The sequence below is a fragment of the Acanthopagrus latus genome, chromosome 4 (assembly GCF_904848185.1).
Source record: "Acanthopagrus latus isolate v.2019 chromosome 4, fAcaLat1.1, whole genome shotgun sequence".
NCBI lineage: Eukaryota > Metazoa > Chordata > Actinopteri > Spariformes > Sparidae > Acanthopagrus > Acanthopagrus latus.
This window is the reverse complement of record NC_051042.1, coordinates 30,191,906-30,208,045: the sequence shown is the minus strand read 5'-3', so window position 1 is coordinate 30,208,045 and position 16,140 is coordinate 30,191,906. Positions and strand designations below refer to the sequence as shown.

The 16,140-nt window shown below is 38.1% G+C and overlaps 1 protein-coding gene across 1 annotated transcript; it reads left to right on the top strand.

The window, feature by feature from the left end:
- Positions 1-10,963: 10,963 nt before the first annotated feature.
- On the top strand, positions 10,964-13,782 carry LOC119018272. The gene is made up of 6 exons (XM_037095803.1): positions 10,964-11,182; positions 11,869-12,014; positions 12,754-12,818; positions 13,134-13,301; positions 13,412-13,516; positions 13,610-13,782. The coding sequence occupies exons 1-6, from the start codon at positions 11,063-11,065 to the stop codon at positions 13,651-13,653; spliced, it is 648 nt and encodes a 215-aa protein (XP_036951698.1). The 5' UTR covers positions 10,964-11,062; the 3' UTR covers positions 13,654-13,782.
- The last annotated feature ends 2,358 nt before the right edge of the window (positions 13,783-16,140 follow it).

Genomic DNA, 16,140 nt, shown 5'->3' with positions numbered 1-16,140 from the left:
AGAGAGTGATAACATATGAAACATTTTGAACATTCTTAGAAAACTGTTTTAACCACTGACATGATCTACATGTGATGTTAAATTAGAGTTGGCTACATAAGGCGTTCAAACAACTGATATAGTAAATATAAAGTTACTTGAATATAAAATGAAATAACACAAAATAATGACTTCATTTTAATTACGAGGCTCCCATCTGTTGGGTTTCTCAAGAACTGGAGACAGAATGCAACACATATAGAGGCAACGAAATGGCTAAAATATATTTTGTAGAAATTAAATGACAAACTGTGTTTGAATTAAATACATTTCCTCACACCAGTAATTTGTGATTTATTTGGATATATCTTTTAAAAAAAACAAGTATCTGTAATCTGTTAGTGTGAGAAACTATTTGATGTATCTGTGTCTGTCTCTGATTTTCGATTAAGACATTTATTAATTGGTTACATTCTTAACCGTGATTAATCAAATAATGAATTACATACCGAGCTTGAATGCAGCATTTGTAGCAACAACCCCAGTAAATAACTGAGTGGACGTGACGCACCAGTCTGGGTTTCAGGTGGATTGAAGCAGCTGCGTGCTGTCCTGTATGCTCAGTGAATTTGTGGCCAAGGTCAACTCAACAAATCAGTGAATGATTGATACAAAAACAGTGTTTGTATAACTCTGATTCATATTACTTGACTACACTTTATATAATGTACTAAATATACTACTGTTTATCACTACACACAGCCTTTATTATATCTCATATCATATGCTATACCATTATGTAGCATGATTATTGTAGGTGCTTTAACGTAGGCGACTGGACTTGCCTGTTTCATTTTTTTGAAGAGGTTTAACCTCTCATCCAAGAGGCTTCCTCAGCTGCCTACGGTACAGCACCTAGATTTACCATCACCTGGATGAGTTAGAACCTCCATCAACATATTGACATTGCCTTGACTCAGTTTATATTCTATATTTTATGGATACAACATCTCTATAATGTTCTACGGATCATATTTTTAATTAGACCACCAGACAAGTTGATTCTGCTGCCAATAATCACACTAACACACCTAATATTGGGCAGATATGTGTATTATTGGCTATTTATCGTAAATTATAGCCAATGAAACAAAGCCAAATTGCTTGCATTGACTTAACAAGTGCAGCATCTTCACACACAGGAACAGTAGGTGGTGGTGTGCACCTTAGAAGTTGGTTTCCAGTAGGGGTAGAAGGATTATTGGGGCCCAATATTCAGCATTCATCAATTAACAGCATCAGTGCAATACTTTGGTGCTGGGTGGAAGTATGAAGTAGCAGAAAGTGGAAATACTAGTACCTCAAAACTGAGTTAATTGTAGTTAGTTACACTCCACCACTTCTCAGCTTTGACACTGATACTATTACTTTCACTGCCCAATTAAAAAGAAGAAGAAGAAGAAGAAGAAGAAGAAGAAGAAGAAGAAGAAGAAGAAGAAGAAGAAGAAGAAGAAGAAGAAGAAGAAGAAGAAGAAGTAGAAGAAGAAGAAGAAGAAGAGGACTCCTGGGTAGAGCCACACAGTGTAGACTAGACAGCTAAAACGTGTTGTCATTGGTCTGGACGTTTTTTATGTTTTCAGAAACGATGATTGTAATTTGCAAAACATGTTCCACGAGAGAGGTTAGAAAAAGTTTAAATATTTCAACACAACAAATCAACTAACACAACAACTAAGTTGAGCTATGGGATTCTTAATCATCCATGTTTGTTCACTTTGTGTCTTGAGCTTTCTCACCCTCAGGTGTGCAAAAAACTACATTTTATGAACTTCTATTTAAAACGCGAAAATGTGACATTACCGGTTAACTTCCCGGTATCAGCACTGAGAAGCAGACAATTATCAGATATCTGTTAAAATAAATCCATAAGGTGCATCCTTTCACTTTGGTTCCATTTAGTCCTCTAAATCCTCTTTTTAAACTTTCTGTCCTGTTCTTAATTAAGTGGTGTATAACTTTATTATCTTGCATCTTCACTCTCTATGCTCGTCTGTCCTTACTTGTACCACTGGGCTATATCAACATTATTTCATTGTGGATCGTGGATCAATAAAGGTTTATCTTATCTTATGAACTCCTGTAACGCCTACACAGAAGACCTTAAAATCCCCTTTGACCAAAGAGAGATAAGCTTACGGTTAAATTTTGCTCTCCTAACTACAACTACAACTACAACAAAGTGACACAGATATATTCATTCAAATCCGAATATAACAAATTAACTTTATAAAGGATTCTCAAGCAATTTTAATACGTTACTTAGCAAATGTAGTTACACTGCTTAGTACTGGTGGAACTTAACACAGCGTATTTATGAAGTGAATTAGCTCGTGCAACCAAAAGCTAGAGGAGCCTTCTCATGTGGATATTTGATTTATATGTTCAGGTAGAGCTGCTGTGGTTGTATGCTTTACCTTCATTTCTACTGTCTTTTCTACTGTTTAATCTCAAGTATGGCACTGTGAGGCACAGAGCAAGGAGATAAATGTCTGTCATTTCTTTCATGAATCAGACTAAATTTTCGGATTTCCTATTTTGAATCTAAAAACTAAAAATCAAATTAAATCAGTTTTATTTACATAGACAATCATATTTGCTTCATTTACAAACTGCACAGTGAACAACATCTTCTGTCTTCAGACCCTGGAGCTGAGTGAGGGGCGGGGAGCTACAGAGGAGGGATCCTTCTAACAGGACAAACAATATAACAGATATAAGGAGATAGTTAAACAAAGGAGAGCAGGAGCCAGGAGAGGTACATGTTCCCAGGGAGCTTGTGGTCCGTTAGTGGGCAGCCTGAATGAAAAGAGAGGAGGAGGAGGAGGAGAGGTGGAGGAGGAGGAGGGGGAGGAGGAGGAAGATGCAGAGAGTGATAACATATGAAACATTTTGAACATTCTTAGAAAACTGTTTTAACCACTGACATGATCTACATGTGATGTTAAATTAGAGTTGGCTACATAAGGCGTTCAAACAACTGATATAGTAAATATAAAGTTACTTGAATATAAAATGAAATAACACAAAATAATGACTTCATTTTAATTACGAGGCTCCCATCTGTTGGGTTTCTCAAGAACTGGAGACAGAATGCAACACATATAGAGGCAACGAAATGGCTAAAATATATTTTGTAGAAATTAAATGACAAACTGTGTTTGAATTAAATACATTTCCTCACACCAGTAATTTGTGATTTATTTGGATATATCTTTTAAAAAAAACAAGTATCTGTAATCTGTTAGTGTGAGAAACTATTTGATGTATCTGTGTCTGTCTCTGATTTTCGATTAAGACATTTATTAATTGGTTACATTCTTAACCGTGATTAATCAAATAATGAATTACATACCGAGCTTGAATGCAGCATTTGTAGCAACAACCCCAGTAAATAACTGAGTGGACGTGACGCACCAGTCTGGGTTTCAGGTGGATTGAAGCAGCTGCGTGCTGTCCTGTATGCTCAGTGAATTTGTGGCCAAGGTCAACTCAACAAATCAGTGAATGATTGATACAAAAACAGTGTTTGTATAACTCTGATTCATATTACTTGACTACACTTTATATAATGTACTAAATATACTACTGTTTATCACTACACACAGCCTTTATTATATCTCATATCATATGCTATACCATTATGTAGCATGATTATTGTAGGTGCTTTAACGTAGGCGACTGGACTTGCCTGTTTCATTTTTTTGAAGAGGTTTAACCTCTCATCCAAGAGGCTTCCTCAGCTGCCTACGGTACAGCACCTAGATTTACCATCACCTGGATGAGTTAGAACCTCCATCAACATATTGACATTGCCTTGACTCAGTTTATATTCTATATTTTATGGATACAACATCTCTATAATGTTCTACGGATCATATTTTTAATTAGACCACCAGACAAGTTGATTCTGCTGCCAATAATCACACTAACACACCTAATATTGGGCAGATATGTGTATTATTGGCTATTTATCGTAAATTATAGCCAATGAAACAAAGCCAAATTGCTTGCATTGACTTAACAAGTGCAGCATCTTCACACACAGGAACAGTAGGTGGTGGTGTGCACCTTAGAAGTTGGTTTCCAGTAGGGGTAGAAGGATTATTGGGGCCCAATATTCAGCATTCATCAATTAACAGCATCAGTGCAATACTTTGGTGCTGGGTGGAAGTATGAAGTAGCAGAAAGTGGAAATACTAGTACCTCAAAACTGAGTTAATTGTAGTTAGTTACACTCCACCACTTCTCAGCTTTGACACTGATACTATTACTTTCACTGCCCAATTAAAAAGAAGAAGAAGAAGAAGAAGAAGAAGAAGAAGAAGAAGAAGAAGAAGAAGAAGAAGAAGAAGAAGAAGAAGAAGAAGAAGAAGAAGAAGAAGTAGAAGAAGAAGAAGAAGAAGAGGACTCCTGGGTAGAGCCACACAGTGTAGACTAGACAGCTAAAACGTGTTGTCATTGGTCTGGACGTTTTTTATGTTTTCAGAAACGATGATTGTAATTTGCAAAACATGTTCCACGAGAGAGGTTAGAAAAAGTTTAAATATTTCAACACAACAAATCAACTAACACAACAACTAAGTTGAGCTATGGGATTCTTAATCATCCATGTTTGTTCACTTTGTGTCTTGAGCTTTCTCACCCTCAGGTGTGCAAAAAACTACATTTTATGAACTTCTATTTAAAACGCGAAAATGTGACATTACCGGTTAACTTCCCGGTATCAGCACTGAGAAGCAGACAATTATCAGATATCTGTTAAAATAAATCCATAAGGTGCATCCTTTCACTTTGGTTCCATTTAGTCCTCTAAATCCTCTTTTTAAACTTTCTGTCCTGTTCTTAATTAAGTGGTGTATAACTTTATTATCTTGCATCTTCACTCTCTATGCTCGTCTGTCCTTACTTGTACCACTGGGCTATATCAACATTATTTCATTGTGGATCGTGGATCAATAAAGGTTTATCTTATCTTATGAACTCCTGTAACGCCTACACAGAAGACCTTAAAATCCCCTTTGACCAAAGAGAGATAAGCTTACGGTTAAATTTTGCTCTCCTAACTACAACTACAACTACAACAAAGTGACACAGATATATTCATTCAAATCCGAATATAACAAATTAACTTTATAAAGGATTCTCAAGCAATTTTAATACGTTACTTAGCAAATGTAGTTACACTGCTTAGTACTGGTGGAACTTAACACAGCGTATTTATGAAGTGAATTAGCTCGTGCAACCAAAAGCTAGAGGAGCCTTCTCATGTGGATATTTGATTTATATGTTCAGGTAGAGCTGCTGTGGTTGTATGCTTTACCTTCATTTCTACTGTCTTTTCTACTGTTTAATCTCAAGTATGGCACTGTGAGGCACAGAGCAAGGAGATAAATGTCTGTCATTTCTTTCATGAATCAGACTAAATTTTCGGATTTCCTATTTTGAATCTAAAAACTAAAAATCAAATTAAATCAGTTTTATTTACATAGACAATCATATTTGCTTCATTTACAAACTGCACAGTGAACAACATCTTCTGTCTTCAGACCCTGGAGCTGAGTGAGGGGCGGGGAGCTACAGAGGAGGGATCCTTCTAACAGGACAAACAATATAACAGATATAAGGAGATAGTTAAACAAAGGAGAGCAGGAGCCAGGAGAGGTACATGTTCCCAGGGAGCTTGTGGTCCGTTAGTGGGCAGCCTGAATGAAAAGAGAGGAGGAGGAGGAGGAGAGGTGGAGGAGGAGGAGGGGGAGGAGGAGGAAGATGCAGAGAGTGATAACATATGAAACATTTTGAACATTCTTAGAAAACTGTTTTAACCACTGACATGATCTACATGTGATGTTAAATTAGAGTTGGCTACATAAGGCGTTCAAACAACTGATATAGTAAATATAAAGTTACTTGAATATAAAATGAAATAACACAAAATAATGACTTCATTTTAATTACGAGGCTCCCATCTGTTGGGTTTCTCAAGAACTGGAGACAGAATGCAACACATATAGAGGCAACGAAATGGCTAAAATATATTTTGTAGAAATTAAATGACAAACTGTGTTTGAATTAAATACATTTCCTCACACCAGTAATTTGTGATTTATTTGGATATATCTTTTAAAAAAAACAAGTATCTGTAATCTGTTAGTGTGAGAAACTATTTGATGTATCTGTGTCTGTCTCTGATTTTCGATTAAGACATTTATTAATTGGTTACATTCTTAACCGTGATTAATCAAATAATGAATTACATACCGAGCTTGAATGCAGCATTTGTAGCAACAACCCCAGTAAATAACTGAGTGGACGTGACGCACCAGTCTGGGTTTCAGGTGGATTGAAGCAGCTGCGTGCTGTCCTGTATGCTCAGTGAATTTGTGGCCAAGGTCAACTCAACAAATCAGTGAATGATTGATACAAAAACAGTGTTTGTATAACTCTGATTCATATTACTTGACTACACTTTATATAATGTACTAAATATACTACTGTTTATCACTACACACAGCCTTTATTATATCTCATATCATATGCTATACCATTATGTAGCATGATTATTGTAGGTGCTTTAACGTAGGCGACTGGACTTGCCTGTTTCATTTTTTTGAAGAGGTTTAACCTCTCATCCAAGAGGCTTCCTCAGCTGCCTACGGTACAGCACCTAGATTTACCATCACCTGGATGAGTTAGAACCTCCATCAACATATTGACATTGCCTTGACTCAGTTTATATTCTATATTTTATGGATACAACATCTCTATAATGTTCTACGGATCATATTTTTAATTAGACCACCAGACAAGTTGATTCTGCTGCCAATAATCACACTAACACACCTAATATTGGGCAGATATGTGTATTATTGGCTATTTATCGTAAATTATAGCCAATGAAACAAAGCCAAATTGCTTGCATTGACTTAACAAGTGCAGCATCTTCACACACAGGAACAGTAGGTGGTGGTGTGCACCTTAGAAGTTGGTTTCCAGTAGGGGTAGAAGGATTATTGGGGCCCAATATTCAGCATTCATCAATTAACAGCATCAGTGCAATACTTTGGTGCTGGGTGGAAGTATGAAGTAGCAGAAAGTGGAAATACTAGTACCTCAAAACTGAGTTAATTGTAGTTAGTTACACTCCACCACTTCTCAGCTTTGACACTGATACTATTACTTTCACTGCCCAATTAAAAAGAAGAAGAAGAAGAAGAAGAAGAAGAAGAAGAAGAAGAAGAAGAAGAAGAAGAAGAAGAAGAAGAAGAAGAAGAAGAAGAAGAAGAAGAAGTAGAAGAAGAAGAAGAAGAAGAGGACTCCTGGGTAGAGCCACACAGTGTAGACTAGACAGCTAAAACGTGTTGTCATTGGTCTGGACGTTTTTTATGTTTTCAGAAACGATGATTGTAATTTGCAAAACATGTTCCACGAGAGAGGTTAGAAAAAGTTTAAATATTTCAACACAACAAATCAACTAACACAACAACTAAGTTGAGCTATGGGATTCTTAATCATCCATGTTTGTTCACTTTGTGTCTTGAGCTTTCTCACCCTCAGGTGTGCAAAAAACTACATTTTATGAACTTCTATTTAAAACGCGAAAATGTGACATTACCGGTTAACTTCCCGGTATCAGCACTGAGAAGCAGACAATTATCAGATATCTGTTAAAATAAATCCATAAGGTGCATCCTTTCACTTTGGTTCCATTTAGTCCTCTAAATCCTCTTTTTAAACTTTCTGTCCTGTTCTTAATTAAGTGGTGTATAACTTTATTATCTTGCATCTTCACTCTCTATGCTCGTCTGTCCTTACTTGTACCACTGGGCTATATCAACATTATTTCATTGTGGATCGTGGATCAATAAAGGTTTATCTTATCTTATGAACTCCTGTAACGCCTACACAGAAGACCTTAAAATCCCCTTTGACCAAAGAGAGATAAGCTTACGGTTAAATTTTGCTCTCCTAACTACAACTACAACTACAACAAAGTGACACAGATATATTCATTCAAATCCGAATATAACAAATTAACTTTATAAAGGATTCTCAAGCAATTTTAATACGTTACTTAGCAAATGTAGTTACACTGCTTAGTACTGGTGGAACTTAACACAGCGTATTTATGAAGTGAATTAGCTCGTGCAACCAAAAGCTAGAGGAGCCTTCTCATGTGGATATTTGATTTATATGTTCAGGTAGAGCTGCTGTGGTTGTATGCTTTACCTTCATTTCTACTGTCTTTTCTACTGTTTAATCTCAAGTATGGCACTGTGAGGCACAGAGCAAGGAGATAAATGTCTGTCATTTCTTTCATGAATCAGACTAAATTTTCGGATTTCCTATTTTGAATCTAAAAACTAAAAATCAAATTAAATCAGTTTTATTTACATAGACAATCATATTTGCTTCATTTACAAACTGCACAGTGAACAACATCTTCTGTCTTCAGACCCTGGAGCTGAGTGAGGGGCGGGGAGCTACAGAGGAGGGATCCTTCTAACAGGACGTACAGACAAACAATATAACAGATATAAGGAGATAGTTAAACAAAGGAGAGCAGGAGCCAGGAGAGGTACATGTTCCCAGGGAGCTTGTGGTCCGTTAGTGGGCAGCCTGAATGAAAAGAGAGGAGGAGGAGGAGGAGAGGTGGAGGAGGAGGAGGGGGAGAAGGAGGAAGATGCAGAGAGTGATAACATATGAAACATTTTGAACATTCTTAGAAAACTGTTTTAACCACTGACATGATCTACGTGTGATGTTAAATTAGAGTTGGCTACATAAGGCGTTCAAACAACTGATATAGTAAATATAAAGTTACTTGAATATAAAATGAAATAACACAAAATAATGACTTCATTTTAATTACGAGGCTCCCATCTGTTGGGTTTCTCAAGAACTGGAGACAGAATGCAACACATATAGAGGCAACGAAATGGCTAAAATATATTTTGTAGAAATTAAATGACAAACTGTGTTTGAATTAAATACATTTCCTCACACCAGTAATTTGTGATTTATTTGGATATATCTTTTAAAAAAAAACAAGTATCTGTAATCTGTTAGTGTGAGAAACTATTTGATGTATCTGTGTCTGTCTCTGATTTTCGATTAAGACATTTATTAATTGGTTACATTCTTAACCGTGATTAATCAAATAATGAATTACATACCGAGCTTGAATGCAGCATTTGTAGCAACAACCCCAGTAAATAACTGAGTGGACGTGACGCACCAGTCTGGGTTTCAGGTGGATTGAAGCAGCTGCGTGCTGTCCTGTATGCTCAGTGAATTTGTGGCCAAGGTCAACTCAACAAATCAGTGAATGATTGATACAAAAACAGTGTTTGTATAACTCTGATTCATATTACTTGACTACACTTTATATAATGTACTAAATATACTACTGTTTATCACTACACACAGCCTTTATTATATCTCATATCATATGCTATACCATTATGTAGCATGATTATTGTAGGTGCTTTAACGTAGGCGACTGGACTTGCCTGTTTCATTTTTTTGAAGAGGTTTAACCTCTCATCCAAGAGGCTTCCTCAGCTGCCTACGGTACAGCACCTAGATTTACCATCACCTGGATGAGTTAGAACCTCCATCAACATATTGACATTGCCTTGACTCAGTTTATATTCTATATTTTATGGATACAACATCTCTATAATGTTCTACGGATCATATTTTTAATTAGACCACCAGACAAGTTGATTCTGCTGCCAATAATCACACTAACACACCTAATATTGGGCAGATATGTGTATTATTGGCTATTTATCGTAAATTATAGCCAATGAAACAAAGCCAAATTGCTTGCATTGACTTAACAAGTGCAGCATCTTCACACACAGGAACAGTAGGTGGTGGTGTGCACCTTAGAAGTTGGTTTCCAGTAGGGGTAGAAGGATTATTGGGGCCCAATATTCAGCATTCATCAATTAACAGCATCAGTGCAATACTTTGGTGCTGGGTGGAAGTATGAAGTAGCAGAAAGTGGATATACTAGTACCTCAAAACTGAGTTAATTGTAGTTAGTTACACTCCACCACTTCTCAGCTTTGACACTGATACTATTACTTTCACTGCCCAATTAAAAAGAAGAAGAAGAAGAAGAAGAAGAAGAAGAAGAAGAAGAAGAAGAAGAAGAAGAAGAAGAAGAAGAAGAAGTAGAAGAAGAAGAAGAAGAAGAGGACTCCTGGGTAGAGCCACACAGTGTAGACTAGACAGCTAAAACGTGTTGTCATTGGTCTGGACGTTTTTTATGTTTTCAGAAACGATGATTGTAATTTGCAAAACATGTTCCACGAGAGAGGTTAGAAAAAGTTTAAATATTTCAACACAACAAATCAACTAACACAACATCTAATTTGAGCTATGGGATTCTTAATCATCCATGTTTGTTCACTTTGTGTCTTGAGCTTTCTCACCCTCAGGTGTGCAAAAAACTACATTTTATGAACTTCTATTTAAAACGTGAAAATGTGACATTACCGGTTAACTTCCCGGTATCAGCACTGAGAAGCAGACAATTATCAGATATCTGTTAAAATAAAGGTGCATCCTTTCACTTTGGTTCCATTTAGTCCTCTAAATCCTCTTTTTAAACTTTCTGTCCTGTTCTTAATTAAGTGGTGTATAACTTTATTATCTTGCATCTTCACTCTCTATGCTCGTCTGTCCTTACTTGTACCATTGGGCTATATCAACATTATTTCATTGTGGATCGTGGATCAATAAAGGTTTATCTTATCTTATGAACTCCTGTAACGCCTACACAGAAGACCTTAAAATCCCCTTTGACCAAAGAGAGATAAGCTTACGGTTAAATTTTGCTCTCCTAACTCTGGACCAAAAATGTAAATCTAGAGTGTTGTAACCGTCACAGCGACTTCTATAAAGGCTGTCCGGCTCAGCGAGGCTCAGTCGAGCAGCTTTCATCAGAGGTCCCTGCAGACAAGCGTCCCACTCATTGGTTGTCTTCAGTTATATTCCGACCAACCGCAGCATCATGAATCTTCAGTTCAGCAGTTGCTTCTTGTTTGCGGGGCTGTTTCTGAGTGTCTCGGCTCTGACACCTGAGGAATGCCAACCCTTGGTGACGCCTTTGTCTCTGGAGGACCCCTCCGTGGTAAGCTCTCCTCTGATTCCTGCCTCCACCTCCAGGTTAGCATTAGCACTGAGACATTCAAGCAGCACTAAGATTTTGGGGGAAACTCTTTTTGTGTGTGTCATGCGTTAGCATTCGCATTGCAATCAAGTAAACCTGAATCGTCCATTTCTCTTAAAGATAAAAAAAAAAAAAAGCTGCAATTCGTGACAAACACAGAAGATGCAACACTGCACGATGATACAAATATATTTAACTGAATTCCATGTTGTGACTTGTTTCCTACGAAGGCAACCACTTGGAGTGCTGAAATTTGGGTCTTCCAGATGTTTAGTCGTAGGACTGGGCAATTTGGCCTAAAATGTCACTGCAATAAAAACGTTCACATTAGAAATTACCACAATAGATGTCACAATTAAATATGCAACTGGATCTGTGATGTCGGCTGCTATGTTTCCTGGTCGGATTGTAAAAAGCCAAACTATCTAAAGATGGGTCCTTTTTCAAAACAGTGATGTTCTCTTTCTGCCTCAAGAAGGTCACTACATTTTCTTCAGTGCCGCTCATCCTTTATTAAAATCTGTAAAAATTTAGCAAAGATATGATACAAAAGATGAACCCTATGATTAAAGACTAATTGAACAAGAGTTACTTAGCCATTCCATCTGTTAATATTCGTCACTAACTGATTTTGTGTCTGTTTGCAGCTCCACGGCATGACACACTTCATCATGGGTTACACCGACTCTGCCGTTTATAACGAACTCCTGAATGCCAGCAGCAGCTATTGGATGAACGTCACAGCATCACCGTCCAGCGACAAAACACTTGTCATTCATCAGGAGCACAAGCTGTGAGATAACATCAAACCCACAAATACACAACACAATAGCTTCTGTCATCATATGGTTGAAAAAAAAACAATAAATCAGAGGTTGGAATTATACTTCTGAGGATAAAGTATGAGTCTAACTTCCCAAAACCAAATATGGATCCATCTTTGTAACACTGACTCCCACACGGCGGATGTTCCAGTCAAAAACAGGTTCTGTTTTACAACATAACCTGTGACCCTACAAAACAATGCGCTTATGGTCCAGTCTGTGATCCAGTTGTTTCATTCCCAACTCATCAGATACACTTTGGGATTGTAGGTCGGGTCGGTCAGAGATGGGAATGAGAATCAAACATCAACTTCCTTACAAATTTTACCTTTAATGTTGCACATAGCTTGTACCACTGTGACAGTCACGTCTTGAAATGAAAAACAGAAAAAAAAACAGAAATAAACAAGTCTGCTAATTTCACATACCTCCATAATACAAGTCAGTTGTCAAGCCTGAACTGAAGAGTTGTTGGTCTTGGTAACTCATTATATTGTCTCTGTTGGCTTAAAGGTTGAGCATCTTCACTTTGAAATAGCAGTTTAACAAAATCAGAGCTCAGGTTTCACTGTCTTCAGAACCTAAAAACAGTATTCTTAGTAGTGTAGTATTCTTCATCAGTGGAAGGAGTCTTCACTTTTTAAGCCAACATGGACAAGAAGTCCTTAATACGGCGATGAACTCAACTCCTGCTCTGTCTTTTCTCAGAAATGGAAGCTGCTATGGCATGACAGTCAATTTTACCGTGGACGGCAATGTTGTGAAAGTGGATGGTAAGTTTCCTGATCTGACATGATGCTCGAAGATATGAAGAGTAGACACATTTGAAAACATGAAGTAAAGTAAATATTCTCTATGTGATGACAAATCAACATAGAGAATGTTGTTTTTCATATATGGTAAATTTGTGTTGCTGTTGAACGTGGTAAACATTATACTTGCTAAACATCAACGTGTTAGCATGATGATAATTTAGCTCAAAGGAACATGACTACACACTTGGAAAACTGACTTTAAAGCTTTTTTTCCTATTCCGAATGTGAATAGAAAGGTTTTATCCAAATTTTCTGACTCTGTTCTGTCCTTAGTGGGCAGCATGTCTGCAGAGTACCATGTGCTGCCAGGCTGTGATGGCTGTATGGTCCTCAGCGGCAACTCTAGCGTCAAGGACCTCGGCCAGTACTTTCGCTTTATGAATTATGAAAGCAGCATTAAGACAGACAAGGAGGTCAACGCTCGTGTTTTCTACTTGATGGGTAGGAAAAAACAAGTCACACAGAGAAAATGACACATTTTATATTAAACACAGTACAGGCAATGCAAGACACATCTATTTTATTTATTTTTTTATTTTTTATTTTTCCAGCCAAAGAGCGGACCCTGAAGGACTCCGACCTGGAAAAGTTTAAGCAGCAGGCAAGCTGTCTTGGCTTCTCAGGAGAACCTAACTTCGACTTCGACTCCAAGACAGGTGCTTCATTTAAAACCTGTCTCAGTAAAGAACAAAAACACAACGTGTCGTATCAGACAGAACTGATTTCTTTCTCTGTCTTTGTTCCTGCAGATCTCTGTAAGGAAGGCGAAGGGCTTAACATGGCACTCAACTGAAGAAAACAGCACCTTTCATGACAAATATTCCAAACTGAAAGTAAGGAAAGGAAATGTGACACAAAACATCAAGCATGTGGAATTTGTATCTGTATCTTTGACCTTTTGTCATTAAATTTGGAATACTGATTGACCTGTCGTCCATTCAGCTACAAATGGTTTTACTGTTGATACAGGACATAAAAATACATGACCAGTCTTTGGAGCAGATAAATTATGGTTGGGCAATATGTTAAAATTTTCCACCTGCCCAACGCCCGCCCATCAGTCGGCGATTGCAGATATATCCGGCAAGGTGTACACCAGCACTGCACGCATTTTTAGACACACGCTTCCACTTAATTCTTGCACTCCTCAGCGCACAATGATGAAGTGGATTTTTGCCAGAAAATATGGACAGTTTGGGAACACGTGTATAGGTTGCATTTATTTCCAACTCTTCAGCCGAGGTGAGGGGCCGCACAACTTGCTCTGGTAGCTTGAACAAAGAGCCCTTTTCCCAGGCGGTCGACAGGCATTTTTTCACAGGTTAATCACTTATTGAGTGAAAACAAAAAAAAGAAGACTAGAACCTAGCTGCAGTAAACCAACTGTGGATGCATTTGTCCAATCGCTCACCCCTAATATAAATGAAGGATTTTTGATGATTCTCTGGCTTTGCTTGATTACCATATTGTTGTTGTTTCCCACTGTGGGTGCTTGTTGTCGGATCATCATGCTGCTGCAGATGCAGGTGTATTTCAGCTGAATTTATGCACATCAGCTTTGTTTAGTTTTTCTATGGGTCTGTTTCAGATGTTGAAGACATCAGCAGCAGCTTGGAGTTATCAGGGACAGACTGGGTCTGCCAAGCCATTCAGAGCACAACTAGCACAAACGTTTAAGTGTTGTTCAAAATGACACAGAAGACCTAAACAGATATGCTGGGTGGCATGGGCTCTCTTGTTTAAGATCCAAGGTAGTGACTAGGATTTGGTATCTTTTGAATTGTATCGATTCACACACTGATATGTGTTATTAATATATTTGAATGAAGTCTAAGTCATCTCAGAGTGTAGATGCTTGGAATGTGCCAGCGCTGGCTCGGAGACCACAAGACATCAAACACGGCCGACTCGTTCACATCGATGTCACGCTGCTTTAAATGTTTCGTCAGATTTGAAGTGCAACCTGACTTGCACTTAATGAACTTCCCACATGTATTGCATTCCAACCCTAGAAGTGAGCTTGTCTTATTTTACCTTTTTACACATAAAAGCAGGTCATCAACAGAATGGTTGACAAATGAATCGGTTCAATAACCCACTAAACACACTTAGACTTTGGACTGATTCGGGACCAGCAGGGGCTTGACGCCTCCTCCCACTTGGCCGGGTGTGTTTTTGTGTCAGAGCATGTTGAGTGCTGTGAAGCAACCGCTGCTGCAGTGAAGACTGTGGCAGTCTGAACGTAATACTGAAAACAAAGGTCCTAAACAAGGGGATTCTGCATGCACACACGGAATGTTCCATCTTCAAGCTGCTCTGGTTGCAAAACCAAATGTAACTTTTCTTCCAGTGTGGGAACATTTCAGCTTTCAGTCCCCCAGAAATGGGATGGCAAACCAACTTAACGTTTGCAAAACTTGCATTTTAGAGCAGCAAGGTTTAAGAGATGTGACGGGGCAGAAACACACGCACCGTAATATCCTCCAAATTCACAGACTCAGAAGCACAATAGTCACAGGATCATTCATACTACTCCCTACTATGTAGATTGGACTGCTAATTAACCCAAGTCACCACAGCTGTGGCAGTCACATCCCACTGCTTGTTGGAAGACACTTGAGGCAGGAGGACAGAGAGCACAGATACAAGCAGGTTCTGAGATGAAACTGAACTCAGATGGAACATTCTCGCACTTCACTCCAAAGCAGAATGACGTTGACTTTCATTTTTGAAGATTTTCAGAGGATGAATGTCTATTTATCACATTTATACAAGTATACCATGTGCAATGTAGTGAAACCCTGTTTGTGGCATGGAGGAAACCCATGCCCCATCCAGGAATCAAACCCAGCGTCTCTTGCTAACACATGCACGACTGTGCAGCTTGATAAGAAGATCGACTTCATTAAAGACCAGTATTTCCACTTTTATAGAATTTTCTGACTTTAATCCAAGATGGTTAATGAATGACTACAGCATTAGAAATGTTACAGAAATGGCAAAATTAGAAAAGATCATCCTGTAATCTGCAAAAATTTTTGTAACCTCGCTTGAGGTGGTTTTTGACATATTTGTGCAAAATGGTTGATGGAAACAGATTTGCTGAATGACCTCTGAGGTAACGAACATTGACTGATCAGCTGTTTCCACTGTCTGCTGCGTGCATTAATCTCATTGCACCCCTTTGTCGTCTCTGGACAGCGTGCAACATGGCCGATGCTAGCTGACAAGCAAGAACAGTTACACCTTACCCTATCTACAGTGATTCCTGAAGACATCT

Bases quoted from the DNA above. Each gene is read 5' to 3' on its own strand.
- LOC119018272 (XM_037095803.1), top strand. From the start codon at position 11,063: ATGAATCTTCAGTTCAGCAGTTGCTTCTTGTTTGCGGGGCTGTTTCTG. The intron at 12,819-13,133 runs GTAAGTTTCCTG...TTCTGTCCTTAG, and splicing joins CAATGTTGTGAAAGTGGATG to TGGGCAGCATGTCTGCAGAG. The intron at 13,517-13,609 runs GTGCTTCATTTA...TTGTTCCTGCAG, and splicing joins CGACTTCGACTCCAAGACAG to ATCTCTGTAAGGAAGGCGAA.